This window comes from Armigeres subalbatus, chromosome 2 (assembly GCF_024139115.2).
Source record: "Armigeres subalbatus isolate Guangzhou_Male chromosome 2, GZ_Asu_2, whole genome shotgun sequence".
NCBI classification, from domain to species: domain Eukaryota; kingdom Metazoa; phylum Arthropoda; class Insecta; order Diptera; family Culicidae; genus Armigeres; species Armigeres subalbatus.
Genome location: NC_085140.1, coordinates 24045617 through 24071412, shown reverse-complemented (window position 1 = coordinate 24071412; position 25796 = coordinate 24045617). Strand labels below are relative to the sequence as shown.

Genomic DNA, 25796 nt, shown 5'->3' with positions numbered 1-25796 from the left:
TGAATGTGTGCTCTACTTTTATTAAAAAAACACGCCTTTCAAACCCAGTCATCCGACATCGATTGCCATATGCATGTTAGGGCTGACGTGAGGGTCTTCACACAAGGGTGCGATGGTTTGCAGGCTCGTGCTTCAACATCTGCCCCAATCGTAAAATCCAACGGATTAAGATCCGGCTTGCTAGGAGGCCAAAAATCTTTGGACCGAAATTTTATGTTGTTCTTCAGCCATTGTTGGGTCGATTGGATGTGTGACATGGCACTCCATCATGCTGTACGACAACGTTATGATCATCGGAGAATTTGGCCTTCACCCAGGGAGGCACTTGGTCCTTTAAAATACCGATAAATAATTCGGTATTGATTTTAAACCCGACATAAATGGAAACAAACGGCAGTTTCAAACCGTTGGACGCCACCAAGCCAAACAGCATGACATCAGCCCGATTGGTTTGGAATTTGAACCAGTCCGTGCGGCTGTTGGCGTCAGCATCGATGCTGAAAAGCATTTCGCGTCGGAGAACAGGATCATATTGTTTTCCTTCTTCAACAAAGAAAGCAATCTTTTTGAACGAGTCACTCGTAGTTCCTATACACGGTCCGTAATCAAATGGCGTTTCACTCAAGCTCTGGAAGGTACATGCAAGTCTTCTTTGACGGTTCTCGCATGTATTTCTCAGAAATTTTGACTTCCTTGGCAAGTTTTTTGATGGAACGTTTTTTGATGGATTGCGAGCATTTTTACCACGAGCCGTTCCAACATAATAATTCTGATTGATATCTAATAACAAGTTCTGCATCTCTTCCTCACGATACATACATAAAATACTCAAATACACGACGTCATTCGTTGAAATTAAGATTTTAAAGTCTGACTGAATTCGCCCTACACGCAAAAAAATATTGCAGTCGAAACTACCATTCCGAGGGTTATTTTAAGAATATGCACCGACGATTTTCAGCAGATAACAAACCCGTTTGATTTTACAATGCGCGCAGTAAAAATCAACTGTGGCCCATGCGGAATGTTGTCACATGAACTGAAACAGTGGTAAACTTCTCTGAAATCATGGTAAAATTTACAGAAATTTCATGGCTGTTTTAAAACGGCCGTAGTCTACAAAATAGTAGTTTTTACCACGGAATTTTTTTCTGTGTATAGTCCATAATAGGAAATTGCTTCCCTATAGTCGACACTTCATTTGATTTTCATGTTTCGTTTCGGGACGTTCTTCCTCTCTAATGTGGACCCCCCAAAATATTCCTATAATGGACACTCTGGTGTTTATTTTCATAGAATTGTAAAAAATCATCTAATTTTGCTTTCCAAAGAATTTCCAATGTATGTTATCAAATCATAGGATTGTAAGATAAGTTCTCCCGATGGAATTTCATAGCAAAATATTTACATTGTGCTCTAATAACGCAAAAACGGCTGGAGAGTCCACTATTGGTTGGGGGTCCACTATTGGGCACTTTACCCTACATTTTTTGAAATTTGCAATAAAACAATTACAATCTCTCGTTGCAGCATTTGAAAGTAATCATAAACAAATATACTTTCAACAGAAATTAGTCTCTAGCTACTCCAATCAAACCCTTTCGTTACCAACCCCCCTTTTGAAAACGAAAATAAAAATCTTTTTGGCTATAACTTTTTTGTCTTTTGACATTTTTTTTTTCGCAACTTTCACCAAAAGAAGCGGAATTTATTCAAGTTTCAGGTGCTCTATGAATTTTTATGACTGGCCACTTGATACCGGAGTTATTCCGGATTTAAAATGGGTGTTAGCTTTTGGCCATATGCCAGAACACATACTTCGAAAATGATTATTTTAGATATTTTGAAGAGAAACGACGCATAAACTATGTAAAATTTGATCAGGAATTTGATCGGTCCGAAATATGGCCTGTATTCCGGAATCCGGACGTTCCGCCGGAACCTGTTACGGGGTCACTTTACGGAAATAGGCGAATACCATCATGCGGCGTATCAAACTTCATGATTTCAAAAGCTATGCCATTCTATGGTAGTTTTGTACTTCCTGGACCGTATTTGAACCGATTGGAACCGGTAAACTGATTTACCGAGTACCGGTTCAAGGGTAAATTTTGGGAAATAAGCAAACCCCATCATGCGGCATATCAAAATTCATGATTTCGAAAGTAATGGCATTCTATGGTAGTTTTGTGCTTCCTGGACCGTATTTGAACCGATTGGAACCGGGAAACGGTTTTACCATGAATCGGTTCAAAGGTCAATTTTGGGAAATAAACAAACCCCATCATGCGGCATATCAAACTTCATGATTTTAAAAAGTTATGGCATTCTTTGGTAGTTTTGTACTTCCTGAACCGTATTTGAACCGATTGGAAACGGTAAACGGATTTGGTTTGAGTGTCAATTTTGGGAAAATGAGCTAATCCCATCATGCGCCATATACATTTTCATGATTTCAGTTGGGGTATCCCATGCTGAAACGGCTTCCTCTAGACGCTAAAACCCATCTTCTCAAACTTGTCATTGACATTTGGGAGAACCGCACTTTCCCCGACGAGTGGAGGAAAAGCCACGTGATCCCCATCCCCAAAAATCAAACGACGGGTCGGGATCCCTCCAAGTTTCGACCGATCTCCCTCACCTCCTGTGCCTGTAAGACCATGGAGAGGATGGTCAACTGCCAGCTCCGTGAAAAAATAGGAAGCAGATGGAAGATTCGGCTTCCAACGACGCGCCATTCGCCCAGGTATGGCACCAGCACATACTTTGCCAACCTGGGCAGTGTGCTGCAGAGCGCGTATAACGAAGGCAAGCATGTTGACCTGGTTTCGCTGGACATTGCCAAAGCCTTCAGCAAGAACTGGACACCCCTGGTCCTCAACAAATTACAAGAATGGAGCATCACTGGCAACATGCTTGCCTTTATCAATAACTTCTTGACCGGTAGGACTTCACGGTCCTCATTGGCGGCTCTGCATCCGGAGAGTATGCCGAGGAAACGACCCTCCAAGGGTCGGTTTCATGCGGTCACCCTTTTCCTCATTGCAATGAACCATGCTACCGGCCAACGTCCACCTTTTTGTCTACACCGAAAACATCCTCCTGGTTGTCGTAGGTGGAACTCCCGGGCGAAATAGGATTAAAGCGCAGGCGGCGGTTAGCGCAATCCACCGCTGGGCCACCTCCATTGGCTTTACTATGAATGCGGCCCGCCTATTAAGCTTCGCACCAATAGTGGAGGTAGTGGGGTTTTAATGAGATTTATCATATTTATACACTTTACGATGGTTTCAGTTGATGCGCCGTGCTTCAAATATCCTGTTAAATGCAACTTATCTTAAGATTTCACTTGAAAAACTATTAAAAACAATGATTTTCCTTAACAAAATTGACTCCCTTGCACCTATAGTGGTGCAACTGTACCAATAGTGGCGAGTCTCATAAGAAACCAATGGATAGCACCACTATGGGAACCAAAATTAATTTTTACCGCCACTAAAGGAACAGTGTACCCATAGTGGTGCAAGCAATATTTGGTAATTATTGATGTTAAATGACATCTATCTCATTTTTGTTATCAAATTTATTAGTTTATCTTTTGACTAAGATATTAAAGCTGTAAATTTTCCATAATTATCAATTTAAAAAAATATTTTCTTTTGTGGATCTATACCTCCACTATTAGTACCGTTACCCTACCTAACCGGAAAATCGTTCCCGTTCTTGGCGTCGATATAGACTGGCGGCTTACCTTTTTACCACACTTCCGGGCGGTGAATGTGGCCTGCAAGCCGTGAATCAGCCTGATGAAAACAAGCGGCATACCAGGCTAAGTATAGGCCAAACAATCATTGATAGTCGCCTGCTATATGGGTTAGAGTTGACCTGTTCTGCGCGAAGGGACCTCATCGTGCTTTCCCCAGTATTCAACAGCTACGTCCGACTGGCTACTGGCCTCCTTCCTTCCACGCCTGCTGAAGCAGCTTGTGTCGGAGCTGGAATCTTCCCTTTCCGGCATAGAGTCTCCACGGCCATCTGCTGCAAGGCAGCTTCCTATGCTGCGGTGGCATCAGGAGAGTACGGGATCCCTCTCCGACGAGCCTGACCGGATCCTTAGAAGCGTGGCCGGCACCGGTCTCCCCCCCCAGTGGCGCGGGTCCACTGGCATGGAGCAGGAAGCTGGTCAATGCCTCCCGTCAAAATCGAAAACTCCATCGCCGCGCGCTTCCGGAGAGGCGACAATTAATTCCGAGGAGCTAAGAAGGTCGGTCATCAAGCTCGTGGCCACTCGTTTCCGGAACCATACCGTACCGGTGTTTCCGGTACCAATCTAACCAGGTCCGAGAGCCTACCGTCTCAGTGCAGCGTATTTTCCGCCGAAGCTGCAGCCATCTTCGTCGCTGCCACCCTTCCAGCAAACAAACCGATTGCGATCCTTACGGACTCGGCCAGTGTGGTGGCTGCCCTCCAAAGCCACACACCAAAGCACCCGTGGATCCAAGGAATCCTTGCAGGTATGGCACCAGACACCTGTTTCGCCTGGATTCCCGGCCATTGCGGCATTAGGGGAAATGTGGAAGCTGACGCCCTTGCCTGCGTGGAGCATGAAGGCTCGCCCTACATCGGTTCCGTCCCCCTGGCCGACGTTAAAAAATAGACAAAAAGTGTCGTCGGCCAGGACTGGGCCCGGGCTTGGAACAGCAACAACGTCCTACCCCTAAGGAAGGTAAAAAGCACCACTGGTCCCTGGCACGACCTGACCTCGCAAAAACAGCAGACTTTAGACCGGGAATACCAGGGTCTTTTCGGTCGGAATGTGACTTTTGCGAGGTTAGGAACAGCGTCGGGCGCTTTGTATGCAGGTGCCTGAAATTTGACCACCCCAGGAATAATTATGGTATTCCAGGTAGCATCCGGGATGCGCTAGCTGATGATGAAACTAATACGGCTGCACTCTTTTGCTTCCTGAAGGATGCAGGTCTGTACTACGCGATATAGATCTGTACCGGATATAAGTGTCACCCCCCAGTGAACCCACTTTCAGTTCGGTTGAGGGGGCCTCAGCCTCCTTTTGTTCCCAGCCATTTTAATAGCGACATCTGCCATGTCACCGAACAATTTTTTCTACTTTTTTACCAAGGCTTCCCAAAATTGTCGCTTGAACCGGTTCTCGGTAATACGCTCAAATACGGTCCAGGAAGTACAAAACTATCATAGAATGGCATAGCTTTTGAAATCATGAAGTTTGGTGGGTCGCATGATGGTATTCGCCTATTTCCGTAAAGTGACCCCGTAACAGGTTCCGACGGCCCCGAGACGAGCCAGCCCAGGGCTGAAAGTCTCGCTAATAAAGACAAAAAAAAGGTTCCAACGGAACCATATTTCAGACCGATCAAATTCTTGATCAAATTTTGTATAGTTTATGTGTCGTTTCTCTTCAAAATAACTAAAATCATCATTTTCGAAGTATGCGTTCTGGCATATGGCCAAAAGCTAACACCCAAATCCGGAACAACTCCGGTATCAAGTGGCCAGTCCTAAAATTCATAGAGCACCTGAAACTTGAATAAATTCCACTTCTTTTGGTGAAAGTTGCCTAGACCGGCACCGGGAGTCGAACCCAGCCACCCTCATCATTGCTTTGTTGCCGAGCGTCTGACCGCACGGCCAATAAGGGCCCACAGATTTCCTAAAAGGATGAAAAAAAGCATTATTGGCTTTTGGTGTTGAAAATTCACTGAGTAGAACTTATTAAACTACCAAAGGAAGGTAGAACAGATTCAATTAGCGTCATATTGTGACATCAACGAAAGATAATTTAATTTATTTGATATTTCATTAAGATTTCTTCCATAATTATAAAAAGGTATTGTGACAAGAAGTTATTCAAGACACTATTCATCCAACACGTTATGGTTAAATCTATAATTCGCTTCTAAGTAGTAATAATGTCAAAATTGTAAATTTTGAACCCCTTTCCTTCTCACTGCATAATGCTTCTTATATGATAGATGATTTTTTTTTCCTCAAAATGTTATGGAAATTGTGTTCGTCACCAAATTCCATTGGGTCCTAAAATGAAGAATCGATATTCGATTTCCTTTTAAGGAACGATGAAGTTAATCATCCTGAACGCATCAGTTTTTCTTTCAACTAAAAAATCGGAACGAACATTGTTTAATTTGAATTTTTTAAATAGATGGAAAATGCTTCCTCGATATTGTTGGTCTTGTTTGACGTGCGGAATATGATTATATGATTCAAACGCTCTAACAAAACACCGCAGGGCACATGACTCAACCTTTGACAGTTAATATAAGGGCCTGACGTTTTGGGCGGATGGTTCGTTCGTTCTAAAAAATTGCGCAGCTCAAAATTTGCCTTAAAGTGTCTCAAACACAAAAATATATCTTCCCTGATTGAGACTTTTACCACAATTTTTATACCATTGGTTCAGGTAGGTATTCTTGACAGATGTACTATCGTTTGCAACCATAAACGATATAGGGCTTTAGTACCCAATTAAAGTGGCATTATTGAATAACTCAGATGAAAATAACTCAAATGAACATTAAAAAAAAAAACATTTTACTATAACACCAATTAATTGTCCCAACGGATAAGTTGTCTTTTTCTTTTATTTTGGATAACTTTTGAGCCCATAGTACGATTCAGCCTATTTTTAATAGGGAATAATGCAACAACATTCTCTGACGAATGACGAATCTGATCATTTTTGCTCACACACGTATAGACATTCACACACACGTACATACAGACATCACCTCGATTCGTCGAAGTGAGTCGGTCGATATACAACACTATGGGTGCCCGAGCTTTCTTTTAAATGCTTTTGGAGCGATCATATAGCTTCTATGTATACTTAGTCCACGAGAAGAACAAAAATGAGCCATTTTTCAAATTCACGTGTCATTCAAAATGGCGAATTTGAGCAGAATTTCATTCATGGTCTTCAAAGCTTAAGAGTTCAACATTGTAGTGCATGTTGCTTTATTGCGGGGTACCAAGCCTTTTTGTTCGTTAAATATTGCGTAAAATATGCTTTTACAAAACTACTAAAAACCAAATTCTGGATAGAGCTATTATAACGTTATCAGCCTATTGCATAGATCTTTTCAAGAGCTTTGTAACGATATATAAATAAGTTACTTTTGAGACGAAAATATGGCAAAGCTGCCCATTTTCCTAATAATCGTAAAAATGTCATTTCTAAGAGAGGCCAGCTCGAACGACCCCCACCTCTCCTAAAAAAAAATTAAAAAACCGTCCGGATTATAAAAATAAAGGATTATAAGCTGTGTATTCATCACATTTTACAAGCCCAAATCGTAAATTGGCCTTTTAGTAGTTTTGACTACACTCCTTTATATGGGGCTCTCCTATTGTGCGCTGTTGGTACGATTTTACAGGAGTCTACATACTAGGGTGGTTCAAAAAATCGATTTTGCTCCACAGTGCTCATCTGATTCTTTATCATGTTCTGAGTGTCCTCTGAAAGTTTGAGCTCATTTGGATTTAAACTGATTTAGCACAAGCCGTTTCAAGTTTGCATGCAAATTAGTATGGGGAAATTTATTTTTTCATTATACTGTTAATGATGCTTCCCCATTAAGCGCAGGTTAAAAGAAAACCCACATAGCTTAAAGGAATACTCAACAGCTTTCACCCAACGAAAATCGCATGTTGATTAATCGCCCCAATAATTAGTAATCGATTTTAAGACAGATTGCGAATCTTTAGTTATGATCGTTAAACATATTAGAGGGCATCACTGAAATGTGCAGTGCAACATAGTAGCTTAAATTTGTGTGTGCTATCTTTCGCGCCACGAGCAGCAATGTTGCCGGTTGATGAGTTACGCAATTAGCTACAGGAAACCACGGTTTAGATTAAATTCGATTACTAATTATTGGGGCGATTAATCAACATGCGATTTTCGTTGGGTGAAAGCTGTTGAGTATTCCTTTAAGCTATGTGGATTTTCTTCTAACCTGCGCTGAATGGGGAAGCGTCTTAAACATTATAATGAAAAAATAAATTTCCCCATACTAATTTGCCTGCAAACTTGAAACGGCTTGTGCTAAATCAGTTTCAATCCAAATGAGCTCAAACTTTCAAAGGACACTCAGAACATGGTAAAGAATCAAATGAGCACTGTGGAGCAAAATCCATTTTTTGAACCACCCTACTACATAAACTCCGAAAGAAATGACAAATTTTGGAAAACTTGACATTTGTCTAAATTAACATCTAGGAATATTATAAAGACCTGTGCGAGAGCGCGCCGTGCTGTCGCCGGTGATTTTTTTTGGACCTGTGCGCCTATGGAAAATTAACCGGCGGCGGTGTGATAGATCATTTTCAGCCAGCGCCGGCGGCGTGGCTAATTTCAAGCGTAAAAATTCTCAGATTTTTTTCAGAAGCTCCTCAACGTGTTCCTCGGAAATTTTTTTTCAACGATGGAACGTTTTTTTTCGATAAGAAGTTCATTAAGAAATTCCACTGATATTTTTTTCACATATTTCTTCGGACATTCTCCAGGAATTCTTTCGGAAGTTTCGTCCGGCAGTTTCTCCTAGATTTCGTCCAAAGTTCCTCCAGGATTTCATCGTCTGGAAGCTCCTCCAGGATTTCATTCGGAAGTTCCTTCAAAATTTCTTTTAGAAGTTCCTCCAGGATTTTGTCCGGAGGTTTCTCCAGGATTTCGTCTGGAAGTTCCTCTAGGCTTTCGTCCAGAAGTACCTTCAGGATTTCGTCCGAATATTCCTCCGAAAGTTCATTCAGAAGTTCCTCCGGTAGTCTCTACAGGATTTCGTCTGAAAGTTCCTCCAGGATTTCGTCTGTAAGTTCCTTCAGGATTTCTTCCGGAAGTTCCTCCAGGTATTTCTTCGCAAGTATCTCCAGAAAGTTTCTCCATTTATTCTTCCGGAAGTTCCTCCAAGATTTCGTCCGAAAGTTTCTTCAGGATTACGTCCGGAAGTTCCTCCAGGATTTTTTCTAGAAGTTCCTTTTGGATTTTGTCCAAAGTTCCTCTAGGATTTTGCCCGGAAGTTCCTCCAGGATTTCGTCCGGAAGTTCCTCCAGAATTTCGTCCGGAAGTTCCTCTAGGAATTCTTCCGGAAGTTCCTCAGGGTTTTGTACGAAAGTTCCTCTACGATTTCATCCGGAAGTTCCATCGGATTTCTCCGTGTTTCATGTCCGTAGAGGACTACCGGTTTTATCAGCGTCTTGTACATGACACATTTGGTGCGGTGATGAATCTTTTTTGACCGCAGTTTCTTCTGGAGCCCGTAGTAACCGATAAACATACTGGTTTAATAAACCTTTAATAGCCATTGGCGTGGTAAAATTTTTTTCGGTGGCGTGGAAAATTTCCATGCGGCGGCGCACAGGTCTACTGATTTTATCACAAATTCGCAAGGAAGTTTTTCTTCAAAAAATACTTTGGCCGTCACGTAGTCACTACAATACAGTCTCACTTGATAGCTACAAACATGGCTATGAATTATATCGCTTCTGAACGCGAGCATTGTGAGAATTCAGCATTGTTTTTGAATAAATTATTTTGAATAAATTTTTGTATGGATTATCACACTTCGTTCAACCACCCTCCTCCTTCTGAGCGTTACGTAATTTATGAATCCTTCCACAGGTCCACTAATCCACCTAACTCTGATCAATTCTATGTTTAGTCCAAACTTTAAATTTAATTTCCACTATTTCTTCTAAAAAATGGAAGCTTATCAAACAAGTTGCATCTGCTGATTTATTGCGCCGTGTGGAACCATCCACCATCCACCGTTCTCATAGTGTCAGCTGGTTTTCCTTCTCATTAAACATCTCTGAATCGTTCCTGACCTACAATTCTCACCACGTGCCCACTCACTTCTAGTTAAAAATGATCATCTACGGAAATTCCATCACCCTCCTCAATGGTTCACCTTCCAACCAAACACAACAAATCAGCCAATTTCAAGCAATTAGGAAATGGAATGACTTGCTGTGCAATATGCAGGGCTTATTAAATTACCTTCGGTGGTGCTAATGGCTGCCAGCAATACCAACTATGACTTCCATACATGCGAATGCTTTTGTGTAGGCACATTACACAATTTGAACTCAGGGGCCGCAAACAATGCTACTGGCGCTATGTTTAATTGTTATTTTGAACCTGCGGGACGTGTACGTCGACCATCAATACAATACGACAGCTCAAACGAATTGTCACATTCCTACGTGCGCTGCGGGTGACGGAAAGCGGAAGCATTCTCGACGTTTAATTATACTAATTGTCCCACCATCATCCATCCGAAATTATTGATTTCTAAGTTCCGGAAATAACCTGATCTCAATCGAGCAATGAGTAAGCAGATGAAGCTCTGCGTCATCGATGATTTTGTAAATTGGTAGTACAAAAGCAGTTTCAACAATGGTTGTATCGAACATAAAAATCGCAAAGGATGAACCACATCTCTTGAATCATCCATCTCACTATCCCACCAATGTAATCTCCACCTACCGATATTAGCAATACTTTTTTTTCTGAAATGATCCATGAAGTAGTTGTTGGCCACGGCATGCTCGCAACAAAGGTAGTGTAATCAATTTTCCCAAAGTATTCTTACTTACAACATGCGTAATCAATCAATTTTATCGCGTTTCATCCCGCACGTCTATCCCAGCATCTTGAGCCACCTTTTTCCCCATTGCTTGCGTGCGTAAACTACCGCCTATCTAGTTACTCTCTGTGCCTTTGTAGCTCCTCTTACTTGCCTGCAGCGTAGATCAATGTTGTAAATATTCTGATTCCGATTATTCTTGGGCTGGTGGGTTCTACTTCCATCGGAGCTTATCCAGCCCATTCGTATTTGTCAATCAAGAAAGAACGACCATTTCCACCACCTGGCGTTCGCCTAGAATCAAATTAACGCTTACCTTGTCTTCTATTCGCATACCGTTTGCCACCACTCTGCCCGCCGAAAGGACCCACGGGATACCACGCGCGACAGTATTTTCCGTACGTTTCGTCCGAGAGCGACCTCCAACGCTACAAAGCAGTGCCATTAAAGCAGAACTCGAGCCACGAGCCGCGAACCAGTTCATCACTTTCTAATGTGCCTTCAGACTCTACTAAAACTAAGGTAAGACCGGAGTAAGTTCTAGTTGGGTTGATGATGGCATTGATGATTTTATTAACCGCCCTACAGGATAATGGATCAGCAAAATACTTTCAGGGAACAAGACAAACAATAAATATGGGTGAAAAGGTAGCACAGGTAAGTACACGATTTCTAATAGTTTTATTCGACCAGTATTGATTGCTCATATCCTGCTAAACAGAAGCATTTGTGATAAAACGAAAGACTTACTCTAACATTGAACATCAAAATGTACCAATCCTATAGCAACAACCAGCAAACATCAATCGTGATACATATTCTTTGGTCTGCATCTGAATTGATAAAAATGATGACAACAAAATGTGTCACAAACATGTTAATATGTACAAATTGAAAATTCTTTAAAACGAAGTTAAATGCTAATTTCCTGGAAAGTTCATTCCCCATCCCATCGACAGAGCTATTATTTATTAATGTATTTAGTGCATCAATTCGTGTATCAAGTCATTTATACTGACACTCGTAATGATATCAATGAAAGAACAACAATATTAATTCAAGGAACATTTCAGACCAATGCACTTGTTGAAAATCATGATCATTATGATATAACTATTATTGTTTAATTCTTGTGGTATCTAAACTTCAATTCACATTATTGGTAGAACCGTACTGCGGACTCCCAGTGCCCTTGGCGTGACCTTTCATACTAAGAAAGTGAAATTTGCAATATTTTACGTTTGGAGAACTATTAAAATTTTAAGAAAAGGATTATTGGTTAAAATATTCCACAAATCTACGCGATGCACCAGTCGTCGTCGCTAGGCATCATCGATTGTCTGTCGCATTGGTATTGTCTATCCGTAACAAAGTTAGGTTCTGTCTTATTTGGATAATTAAACTACAAATTAGAAAAATACCCGGTCATAAGAATGGCTGGTGCTACCCAGCAATTACAATAAGACATCGATGTAAAATTATTCGATATCTGTTAGAAGAAGTTATACCCCGTTAAGCATAAGTACGATAGGCATAGAGACGTTAGGCATATGTACGTTGGGCATAATGGACGTTAGGCATAAAATAACCCTATGACATAAAGAAGGCAGAATTATGCCAAACGTCCATTATACCTAACGTACATTATGCCTATCGTTCGCTATGCCTAACGTCCATTATGCCTAACGTACTAATGCCTAACGTCCTTATGCCTAGCGTACTTATGCCTAACGTCGTGGACCCGTTAGAAGTAATCTGCTCTGCGAGCAGGGATATTCGATAATTATTTAAATGTCACTTTTAAGTTTGATTTCAGTTTAATTCTCCAAAATGAGACAGATCCTTAGTAAGCTTTTTATACCGAAGTTGGATTTTTCTCCAGATAGATGCCACTTACCCAACTTCTGAGGTAGTGCGCTGGATTCGCTTAAAATGTACTAAACAACGCATAAATTAGTTTTACAGCTGATAAATTTCGGAAGAAAGTTTGGTTCGGAATGCCCTACTACCGAATTCTTATTTGGTGCTACGCCGACAATATAAAAGTGTCCAGCTTTTTACGCTAGCCATAAATTTGATTGGGGGTGATTCATTTATGACAAGCTGCTATGTGCAAATTATATTAAATGATCATAGTAGCCTTATTTTGCAACCTGTAAAATGTTTTGCATCTTCAGTACGCTTTAAAATAACGGTAAATTATCCCAATAATATGTACAATAATAGTTTTTAATTTTATATTAATATATATTATAGAGGTTCCAAATATGACGATTCTGGAAACTCAGCTGTATGTTTTTTCAAAAGTTTACGAGGCCTAACTCACAAGAAAGAACGCGCCGTAGTTACGTTACGTAGGGCAAATGATCCGATAGTCGTGGGTGTTCCTTTAGTTGCGGCAGTGTTACTTTAACAAAATCTACGTATTTAACGCAGCAACCCATATTGTCTATCAATTTGTTGACCTGTCGTTACTCTAAATAAAAAAACAGAGTAGAAAATCCCTTCAAATCGGTAAAGTATCACTCAATTACTTTATCTTTTTCTCGGCTTTGCACCAATAGTTGCAGTAGTGTTCCAATAGTTGCGAGTCCCATAAGAAATACCACAACTATTGGAACACTGCACCAATAATTGGAGGTATCATTTTAGGCCCGATGCCCACGTAGCGTCTTTTCGACGCAGAGTGCACGCGGCGGTAAAACGACGCAGGTGGGCATCGAGAAAAGGCGGCAACGCAGCGTCGTCGCGCCGAAACACACCTGCGTTTTTTCAACGCCACGGGCACGCTGCGTTGAAAAAACGCTACGTAGGCATCGGCCCTTAGGTAACAATAATGGTTTCTGCAGCGTTTGGAATACTTTTCGTTTAAAATATAATTGATGAGCTGTTGAATAAGTACTTAAGGTAAGCGACATGAAATATAGATGTGGTGTAAGCGAAGAAACAGTGGTGGAACGCGCTTAGTTCCTCCACTATTGGGTCTTTCACCCTATACGTCTGGCTTTAGTGTAAGTAATTATGAAGAAACAAAACTGCCGCGAGATCGATCACGTCCTGATAATAAAAGGTGGGTCATAACAGTAAATTGACTCATTGGATCCTTATGGATCGAATCGATATCGAACTGCAATAGCAAGTAATGGATACTATCTGAGGACAAGTTGTTTGAAACTGAAATTTCTTGAATCCTCGATCCTGGGCCAATCGCTTCGAGTCGCGCTTAACATTGAGCGACCTCAGGTCCTCTTCAACTGCAAAAAGCCATCGTGTATGTGGCCTTCCACAAAGCCTAGGCTTTTTCCGGGTTATCTACTAAATATTATTTTCGCTTAACGTTCTTCTGGCATACAAAAAACGTGTTCAGCCCATCGTAGTCTGTCGTGTTGTATAAAATTAACAATATCCAGCCCTTTATACACCTGGGTACAACTCGTGATTCATGCGACGCCGCCAGATACCGTTCTCCTGTTTACTATCGAGTATTGTCCGCAGAACCTTAGGCCAGTGGCGTAGCCAGAAAATTGGTCTGGGGGGGTTTTCTGAACATTTTTTACTAAAAAATTTGTTCCAAAAATTTTGTCTGGGGGGAGGGGTTTATGCCCAAAACCACCCCCGTGGCTACGCCACTGCCTTAGGCTCAAACACTCTGAAAGCTCTCCGATCAGGCTCCTTTAACGTCCATGTTTCATGACCGTATAAAGCCACCGGAAGAATCAAAGTAGTACACAGCGTGAGATTTGTTATCGTTTGCAGACTATGGGACTTAGACTATGGTTACGAAGTCCTTAATAATCCCCATTTGCAGCTGCAATACGCCTTTTCACCTCGCGGGCAACATCATTATCGCTCGTAACTAATGTTCCAAGATACATAAATTCTTCTACCACTTCAAATGTGTTGCTATGTAAATAACTTATTTTCTGATATATGATTCGGCATGCCTTGACCCATATTTATCACTGTGGAAAGTGAGTAGTGTGAAGTGGGTAATGAGACGTCTCACTACTCATTTCACGCTTCTCACTTGTTACAGTGAGAAAAGAAAAATGAAGAGTGAGAAATGAGACGTCCTAATTTCTCACTTTTCAAATGTCCTATTCGGCCTAATGACCCTTTCAGTCAAACGACCCTTTCAGCCAAATGGCCCTTCCGGTCAAATGACCCTTTCGGACAAACGACCCTTTCGGCCTAATGACCCTTTCAACTTAATAACCCTTTCGGCCAAATGACCATTTCGTTCAAACGACCCTTTCGGCCAAACGACCCTTTCGCCCAAATGACCCTTTCGGACAAAGACCTTTTCGGCCAAACAACCCTTTCGGCCAAATGAACATTTCGGTCAAACGAACCTTTCAGCCAAATTACCCTTTCGGGCAAAAGACCTTTTTGGCCAAATGTCCTTTTCGGCCTAATGACCCTTTCGGCCAAATGACCCTTTCGGCCTAATGACCCTTTCGGCCAAACGACCCTTTCGGCCAAACGACCCTTTCGGCCAAACGACCCTTTCGGTCAAATGACCCTTTCGGCCAAACGACCCTTTCGGCCAAATGACCCTTTCGGCCAAATGACCCTTTCGGCCAAATGACCCTTTCAGCCAAATTACCCTTTCGGCCTAATGACCCTTTTGGCCTAATGACCCTTTCGACCTAATGATTCTTTCGGCCTAATAACCCTTTCGGCCTAATGACCCTTTCAGCCAAATGACCCTTTCGGCCAAACAACCCATTCGACCAAACGACCCTTCCAGCCAAATCACCCTTCCGACCAAACGACCCTTTCGGTTAAACGACCCATTCGGCCAAATGACTTTCGGCCTAATGGTCTGTTCGGCCGAATGGGTTCCAGGTAAACGACCCTTCCCCCTATTTAAAATAATCTTTTCAAACAGTTTGCTTATAGAAGAAAGCATAATTATTTGGGCGGTAACTAGAAGCCTCAGTTGGATTTTTGTCCTGGAAGTTTTTTAATAAGTATGTAGAAAATACCATCATCGGCCGGGGCTTTCATATTTTTAATATTTCTAGTCATAGATCTCACTTCATCCAAATTAGTTCCCAACGAAAGGGTCAAAAACATTCTCTTGATTCAGAATGTCTTCGAAGCTCCGTGCAACCGTAAAACCTAGACTAAAATCACCGACGAACCGACGTGTCACCTAATGGAAAATAATTCAAATTAGCTGCCCACGACGCCATGATGAAAAATCATTGAACACTACCGCCACCCCCATAATGGCTCGCGAAGTTTTCGTAGCTCAGCAACCAACCTACGTGTATTAACATTGCAGCGGAGTTGTGTCTTAGCTCATTTGACAGGAGCGATCGCCCGCAAAAGCGAATTGCCGTTAAAAAGTGTGAGACAATCAGAGAGAGCCAGTGACACGTCGGTTCGTCGGTGCTAAAATTATGAGCACTCTCAAACTGCTGAGCAAGTTTTTGAGCCTGGATGCCAATTGTTAATAAAATTTTATTTCCCCCTTTATACGATGCTTTTGAGGTTTTTAAGAATTAATTTCCAGAAAGGTTTCGAACTGGGATGAAATGACTCTTTCAGCCAAATGACCTTTTTGACTCTTTCGGCCTAATGACCCTTTCGGCCAAACAACCCTTTCGACCAAACGACCATTTTCGGATAAACGGCCCTTTCAGCCAAATGCACCTTTCGGCCTAATACCCTTTCGGCCAAACGTCCCTTTCGGCCTAATGAACCTTTCGGTCAAACGTCCCTTTCGGCCTAATGAACCTTTCGGTCCAATAACCCTTTCGGCTAAACAACCCTTTAGACCAAATGACCCTTTCGGCCAAACGACCCTTTTGGCCAAATGCCCCTTTCGGCCTAATGACCCTTTCGGCCTAATGACCCTTTCGACGAAACGACCCTTTCGGTTAAACGACCCATTCGGTCAAATGACTTTCGGTCTAATGGTATGTTCGGCCAAATGGTATATTTGGCCAAACAACTTTCGGCCTAGTGGCATTCGGCCGAATGGGTTCCAGCTAAACGACCCTTCCTCCTATTTAAAATAATCTTTTCAAACAGTTAGCTTATAGAAGAAAGAAAAATGATTGGGCGGTAATCAGAAGCCTCAGTTGGATTTTTGTCCTGGAAGTTTTTTGATAAGTATGTAGAAAATATCATCATCACTCGGGGCTTTCATATTTTTAAATTTTCTAGTCATGAATCTCACTTCATTCAAATTAGTTCCCAACGAAAGGGTAAAAAACATTCTCTTGATTTAGAATGTCTTCGAAGCTCCGTGCAACCTGATCCTCAATTGGACTAGCACTCTCAAACTGCTGAGCACGTTTTTTAGCCTGTCAGCCATTTGTTAATAAAATTGTATTTCCTTCTTTAACCACTGGAATTTGTTCTCAAAGTTGGTATTTCTCAGAATAGCGAAACATTTTCAATTTCATTTTGCAAATCTCGCCAAATAACTTTCAACGCGGGATCGCGAGTTTTTTGGTATTGCCTTCGCCTTACATTTTCAAGACGGATCAGTAGCTGAAGATCGTCGTCAATCGGCTTCGACAATTAAAATTGTCAAAGATACGAGAGCATTATCAATATCACATTTCTCGCTTAACTTTTCAAAAGGACCTAAGTAACATTTTTTTCATGAATTAATTTGAGTACTGCAATCAAAAGCTTTCATGTTTTTCTGTTGATTGCGCTACTAAAATTATTTCATGAAATAAAAAATATTTAGGTCCTTTTGAAAAGTTAAGCGAGATTTGGTATCGAGAAGAATATCAACATAAAAAACGAGCAATAGGTAATGTTTTCAACACAACCGCGAGTAGACGTAGGACTTGTATAAACATAACGTATTTACATTTAACTTCGTATTTTTGGATCTCTGGAGTTTGATTATAGTATTGATATTGGAAACGACAACTTCCATGCTGTGTAGAATTATTAGCAATTTGTTTATTCAAAACTTCTGGAAATAAAACTAATAATTAAATACATAATTAGAATTGCTTTGTTTCTAACAATTAAGCCCTTATTTACTCAAGCAAATGTAGGGCATTTATAGATTTCTTATTGATGATAGTATTTGAAGTTTGAAAATTCTATTTATAAAATTTTCAAACTTGGGCAAAATGTGCTATTTTGGGGGAACTGTCCCGTTTTCCAAACAAAGAAATACAGCACCAATTTCGTTGCTTCTTTTTGCTAACATGCGTGCTTACTGATGAAAAAAAATCACAACAATAAGAAACAAGTCAAGGAGCAGTAACCCTACTAAAATAGAGGAGGTACTGCTAATACATCAACGAAAAATTATTTAATGTTTTGATTCCAAACTCCGAGTCTACGTCGAGTTTAATAATACAACTTCTCAGAAAATGAAAAACAAAGAATAAGATAGTTTATTTAAATATTCTTCTGGAAATTATTTTTTGCGGACTTTTTTAAAACATTTACATGTCATACAGCGAAATTTTCTAATCTAATATGGATATGACCACTATTGCTGATGCGCATCTTTAATTGCTAATGCCTTCTGCAAATAAATGAAAGTAATTATTTTATTCAAATTTTTATTTTCATCAGTGTAGTGAGTTTTTGTGTAGCCATGTTTTAATGTGCGTGTCGTGTAGTACCAAGCACAGCTTAACTTATGGTCAGTCATATGCCATGACTCGTACCCATCTCGGAATCATGTGGATTATGAAACCAATCACCTGGATGAGCAGACCAAATCTATCCAATTTTATTCTTTTTCATTCACCACCGCTGCCCTCGCTGCCTCAGCCATCATCGGCCTCTAGCCGTGAACTCCGAGCGATGCGATGGGCGATTGCATCCATCGCAACCGACACCACTGCATCCGATCATCATCAAGCACAGAATGACAAAAAATGCGCCCACTTCTTTAATGCATATTCGCAGAACCACCGGCAGGGCAGTTCTACCGCTGGTGACTGCATGCTGTCGCTGTGTAGGTGAACAGCGAACGAACGAACGAAACGAAAAATGAGCGAGCAAAAAGCACGTCAGTACGCGCTGCTGTCACAAACCGTAATGACTCGCACACGGCAGGCACTGCTTCTTTTATACACAAAGAAAATCTTTCGGTAGACCCGAAAGCCCGTGACATACCGCATTTTGATGTCCGTGATAGTAGTAACAAGAAGTAACAAGGGAGCATTCATGTATAACGTCTGCTTTATTCGGTGTCTTTGAGTGTTCTGTGTTACAATAATTAAGTGTTGGTTCTCACTATCTGACATCTCAATATTTGCCTACTATGATTCTGCCACTACAGCTCGGCCATCCTGATCAAACACATCGCCCCCGATGTGCACTATGTCTGATCGACTTCCGTTCTCCATAATTTCATTTTGGTTGGATCAAATATACTCGTGAATGGCAGACGAGATAGTTGGTATCCATCTATGTCACTAATAACATAACGATTATTCGCGAGAACCTTCTTAACCACATAAGGTCCTTCGAAATGCGGTTTCAGTTTTGACGACCCACCGGAATTCGAATGATGTGGTATATATACAAGATCACCTTCTTGATAAACTGATGTGGTTTTACATTTAGAGTCATATTTCTTTTTATTGTAATTTTGAACGGCTTTGTTAACCGCTATAGCTTTTTCGCGAATTTTCGTCAAATCTCTTTGCATTTCTGTGTTTGCATTTAAAACATTTTCAATATCTACATTAGCTGAGTAACGTTGATTAATTCCGAATAAAACTTGTGAAGGAGTATTAGCTATCGATCTACAAAAAGAATTATTGATAAAATTTTCTGCATCTTGCAAAATAGGAGTAAAACCTTTGCTAGGATTCGAGTCTACTAATTTGGCTAAAACTGGAGTTAGTACCCTGTTGAACCTCTCCACCTGACCATTAGCTTGAGGGCAAGCAGTAGCTGTAAGAATATGTTTAATATTGAAGTCATTTAAAAATTCTTTAAAACTATTTGATGTATAACAGCTTCCGCGATCTGAGACTAGTTGAATAGGTAATGAATAATTAGAAAAATACAACCTTAGATGCTTTAGTACTTCGCTTGTATTTGTAGTTTTACAAGGGTATAATTTTAAATATTTCGAGAAAGCATCAACAACAACAAACACATATTTATATTTACAATTGGATAAAGTTAACGGTCCGTAATGGTCAATATGCACAGTATGAAATGGTACACTCCCCTTATCTATTATATTTAAAAGACCATCTTTACTGAAATTTTTCTTTGAAAATACAATGCACTTCAAACAGTTTTTTATATATTTTCACCTGTCATAAGACGAGTTTATACCATCCATTGAATTCCACCACTTAATTGTATCTTGACAGACTCGACCAAGTCGAGCCTCACGAGACACTGAAGACGGCCTTACTGTTGAGGCTCGAAATACGTATCTGTCAAGATACAATTAAGTGGAATTCAATGGGATGGTATAAACTCGTCTTATGACAGGTGAAACATTCCACTAAAAAGCTTAAAATAATTTTCTTATTATATATTTTGATATTGTTTCTTTCATTTTGGGAAACCAATAAGACTTGATTATATTTTCAAATACCTTTTCAGTGCCAAAGTGCCCAAAATCGTCATGATACATTTTAAAACTTGATCAATCATATTTTTGGGAACGTAAAACAACAAGCGGCTTCGTTTGGTTTCTTGTACACAATTCCATTTCTTAATTCAAAATCTTTGTGTTCTCTTGTTTCTAACAGTTGACGAATTGCTTCTATATTAGAATCCTGAACTTGACTTGCAATTATAGCCCGTTCAAAAGAATTACTTTCATTCTCAATAAAACATAATTCTGGAATTCTAGATAAAACATCAGCGTGTTTCATGAGAATTGAATTTCTGTGTATTATGTCGTAATCATATTCTGATAGAAAATCTCCCATCGTGCTATTTTAACATTAATATCTTTCTTTTTAAAGTTTCTTTTAAAGCAATACAATCAGTAACAATAGTAAACTTGATTCCCTGCAAATAAATATGAAATCTCTTAATAGAGTTGACCACTGCTAGTGTTTCCAACTCAAATGAATGTAATTTTGCTTCATGACTATTTGTTCTTTGACTATAATACATAATTGGATGTAACTTTCCATCTTTTTGCTCTTGCATCAGAGCACCACCGAATCCATGAGAACTGGCGTCAGTGTGAAGTTCTGTTCTGGCATAAGGAGAATATACTTTCAAAACGGGGTCAGCTATTAATTTGTCTCTTAGAGTTTCAAATGCTGTGAATTCTGATTCTTTGAAATGAAATTCTTTTTTATCTGTTTTCAATAAATCATATAAAGGTTTTGCAATAATTGAGAAATTTGCGATAAATTTTCTGAAGTAACTAGCCAAACCAATGAATTTATTCACATCATGGATGTTTTTGGGAACTGGGAATTTTTTAATACATTCAATGTGTCTATCACTTGGTCGAATACCTGATTCATCAATTTTATATCCAAGATATTCAATTCTAGTTTTAAGAAATGAACATTTGCTCAATTGTAGTTGCAAATGATTTTAATTCAAAATTTGAATAACTTCTTTCAAAATTTCCAAGTGTTCTTCAACTGTTTCAGTTGCGATTAATATATCGTCCATATAAATTTTAATTTTGCCTTTTTTCAAAAGATGCCGGAATACTGTATTTATAAATCTCATAAACGCAGAAGGAGCGTTACATAGTCCGAACGGAACGCGTGTGTATTCAAACTGGCCTACATGTGTTACAAAAGCAGTAAATTTTTGTGAATTTTTATCAATATGAAGATGGTGGTAACCGTTCTTTAAATCCAATGTAGTAAAATATTTTTATTCTTTAAACTGTCCAATTGTTCTTCAATTATCGGCAAAGGGTATCTATCTTTAACGGTAATCTTGTTCAATTCCTGTAATCCACACACATTCTCCATGATTTATCCTTTTCTTTACTAAAACTATTCGACTAGCGTAAGGTGAATTACTCTCTTTAATAACACCGTCTTTCAATAATTTAACAATTTTTTCAACTCAACTTCTATTTTTTGGCTATGTGACAAACGTCGCGGTGAAAAATTGAGTGGTCGTTTATCTGTTAGTTCAATACTCATTGTCTAACATAAATCTGGATTAGATGGAGTTAAACGACTGTTGTTATATTTATCAATGAAAAGAGATTAGATGCTTCGTATATCCGTTAATAAAGTTCCATTATCATCAATATCTAATAGATCCACGTCAGTTTTCAAGAATGTGTCTGTACTTACCTCTATATTGTTAATTTCAAACAGTGGATAATCTGCACAAGTCACCGACTTCGAAGAAGCTTCTGTAATTAATTGGTTTTTGACAGCAAATTGCAATGTTCGACCGTCATACCCAACTATCAAGTTATTGCGCTTAACGAAATCCGATCCCAAAATACACATCAGGCGCATTGTGGAATCTGGCACAATCTTGAACTGCAAATTATAAATATAATCATCAATTACAATTTCTGAATCAAAAATAGCTAAAACTGAATAAGTTTTGAATTATTTAAACCTACATATGAATTTGAAAATGTTTTATGATATTGAATTTTATCTGAAACAAAACTACTTTTGATTAAACATATAGGACTACCTGTATCAAATAAAGCATCTGATTTAATTAAATGATTATTAATTCTTATTACAATGTTGAAATATACTTCTTCTATACTAACCCTACCGTGATTGTGTTGTGTTACTCGTGTAGAACATTGTTCTTCATTGATAATTCCTCCGTCGAAGTATGACCACGCTGCAACGTTTCGAGTATTCTTTGCTGACAACCAACATCCCGAGAATGAGAATTTTGTTGACTACTTCGAAGCCTGTCCTGCGTCGCACGATTTAAACTTCCGCATGGATAACATCTTCTGTTACTTGAATCTTGTAGCGATGAACGCATCTGCATCTGGTTTTCATAACGTAAGATTGCATCCAGTAAGGATTCCACATCAGCAAATTTCATAGTACTCAGAGCCATCCTCAAATTAAAGTCCAATAAGCCATTAATTATATACTTGATTATAACTGTTATGCTCAGGTCAACAATTCTTGCTTTGGAAACGATTTCATAGACGAAATTTTTATAACTTCCTTTTGTACGCTTCATTAACTCAATATGAACATCCACCTAATCTATGCTAGAAGGAAACGCTCGTATTAAACGTTGCTTGAAATCAGCCCATGCAGTAACATTTTCATCAACACTTTCAAACCATATTCTTGGAATCGATCCTAATCGCATTACTGCATAATGAAGTGCAGCACGTTCATCCCACCCGTACATACTTCCTAAACTTTCAATCTTCCGTAACCATTTTTCTGTTGCTGTCATTTTTGGATTGAACTCGGGAATTAAATTTCGTACATCCTCAGGGTGCAGAAACATTTGGATGACGCCTGATTGAAACATTTCTGGTCTTGAAAAAAACTTCTGTTGCGCCAGATAAAAAAAAATCTTTACGACTTTACAGGTTCAGAGTTTCAGGTTCACCCCACTTCTGAAATTGAAGTAACAAGGGAGCATTCATGTATAACGTCTGCTTTATTCGGTGTCTTTGAGTGTTCTGTGTTACAATAATTAAGTGTTGGTTCTCACTATCTGACATCTCAATATTTGCCTACTATGATTCTGCCACTACAGAATGTACGGGATTGGTTACATATGAAATTTTTACTGGCTTTGACAAGAATATTGAAGTTTTCAATAGCTTATCGTTAATAATCTTAAGTTTCAATTAAATAGGCAATATGGTGGAGAGTGTCCGAGTTGATTGATATATAAATTTTCAAAATCTATCGAAAGATAATGGCGCTAGTAGCGTTCAAAATCTTCCCTTCCAGCGTAACGCTCTCGATTTCCAAAAATCTAAATGACACCCAGTATAGTAAAGAAAAGAAAGACGTAAGTCCTACGTCAAAATTCCTATCCATATACGTTTTACATAAATCCCATTCAGCTCTATGATAATTGAAAGAAGAGCTGAATGGATTATTAATGGCTTCTTGTGAGAATTTGAACGTAACAGGAAGGTGATCAGAGTCAAAGTCAGCATGAGTTACAACAATATCAATTGTTGGAGGGTTTCGACTGGAAGAAAAACAAGTTGGTCCATTGGGATATTGAATAATATAATATCCCGCAGAACAATTTTCAAATAAAATTTAACCATTGGAATTGCTTTAAGCATTATTCCATTTACGGTTTTTGGCATTTAAGTCACCCATTATGAAAAATTTGGATTTGTTGTGAGTTTGAATTTGAAGATCAGTAGGTAGCAATAAATGAGAATTGTCCAAAATTTGTTTCAACAGAAACTCCCAAGGGTTCAAAAATGTTGGTTCCGAGTGAAGAATATAATTTATGTTTGATACGTCTATTAATGACAATGCAATGGCGACCCTACCACAGGCGTTGTCAAGACGATCATTTCGGTAAATAAAATAATTTGGATTTTTTTTTTGATAAAGAGTCCAGGTTTTAAATATGTTTCAGTTATAATGGAAATGTGCACATTATGAACTGATAGGAAGTTGCATAATTCATCTTCCTTACCCTTTAAAGAGCTGGAATGCCCCAGTTTAAAATGTTCAAAGAATTTTTTGGATCTATTAAAACAAAGTCCAATATGATAAGAAAATTATTTTGAGCTTTTTAGTGGAATGTCTTCACTTGTCATAAGACGAGTTTATACAATCCCATTGAATTCCACCACTTAATTGTATCTTGACAGATACGTATTTCGACCTCAACAGTAAGGCCGTCTTCAGTGTCTCGTACTTGACTCGACTCGACTCGGAAGTCCAATAACATTTTTTTGAGTAAATTTGATACCAACCCTAACAGCTTCAGTTTTGGTATTTGCTTTGAACATTTCATCAATCCTGTGATGCAATTGTTCAGTTAGAAAATCAAAATCGAAAGCAGACGTGCTACTATAATCGGCAGAACGACCGTAATTTTCCGTTGAAGGCATGAAAATCATTCATAGTTGGTAAATTTGCAGAAACGAGATTTTGCCTGCCTGCAGCGATGCTTGCATAGAGGTACATATGTTTGAAAAATTTGAATTCGACAAACTGTTCGTTACCCGATGAGGGGTTGGAGCAAAATTTGTTCGTTGATTGTGGTGGGTATGAGTTCTCGCTTATCTTTTTAAAAGGACCTAAGTAACATTTGTTTCATGATTTAATTTGAATATTGCAATCAACGTTGATTTCAAGGCGGTATACGACAGTATAGACTGCGTAGAGCTATGGGAAATTATGGACAAGAAAACCTTTCCTGGGAAGCTTACCAGACTGATCAAAGCAACGGTGGATGGTGTGCAAAACTGTGTGAAGATTTCGGGCGAACACTCCAGTTCGTTCGAATCGCGCCGGGGACTAAGACAAGGTGATGGACTTTCGTGCCTGTTGTTCAACATTGCGCTAGAAGGTGTCATGCGGAGAGCCGGGTGTAACAGCCGAGGTACGATTTTCAACAGATCCAGTCAATTTATTTGTTTCGCGGATGACATGGACATTGTCGGCCGAACATTTGCAAAGGTGGCAGAACTGTACACCCGCCTGAAACGTGAAGCAACAAAAGTTGGACTGGTGGTGAATGCGTCAAAGACAAAGTACATACTTGTGGGCGGAACCGAGCGCGACAGGGCCCGCCTGGGAAGCAGTGTTACGATAGACGGGGATACCTTCGAGGTGGTCGAGGAATTCGTCTACCTCGGATCCTTGCTAACGGCTGACAACAACGTTAGTCGTGAAATACGAAGGCGCATCATCTGTGGAAGTCGGGCCTACTACGGGCTCCAGAAGAAACTGCGGTCGAAAAAGATTCGCCACCGCACCAAATGTGTCATGTACAAGACGTTAATAAGACCGGTAGTCCTCTACGGACATGAAACATGGACAATGCTCGAGGAGGACTTGCAAGCACTCGGAGTATTCGAGAGACGGGTGCTTAGGACCATCTTTGGCGGTGTGCAAGAAGACGGTGTGTGGCGGCGAAGAATGAACCATGAGCTCGCCCAACTCTACGGTGAACCCAGTATCCAGAAGGTAGCTAAAGCCGGAAGGGTACGATGGGCAGGACATGTTGCAAGAATGCCGGACAGCAACCCTGCAAAGATGGTGTTCGCTTCCG

General features: G+C 39.8%; 1 protein-coding gene across 7 annotated transcripts in view; it reads left to right on the top strand.

Moving 5' to 3' along the window:
* LOC134218252 (potassium voltage-gated channel subfamily H member 6) overlaps positions 1-25796 on the top strand; it is a 531314-nt gene that overhangs the window by 235299 nt on the left and 270219 nt on the right. For all 7 annotated transcript variants that reach the window (XM_062697177.1, XM_062697179.1, XM_062697175.1 and 4 more), the window contains 2 exons: positions 11005-11162; positions 11229-11297. In XM_062697177.1, the coding sequence (XP_062553161.1) occupies positions 11005-11162; positions 11229-11297 (227 nt within the window). The remainder of the gene's footprint in view (positions 1-11004; positions 11163-11228; positions 11298-25796) is intronic.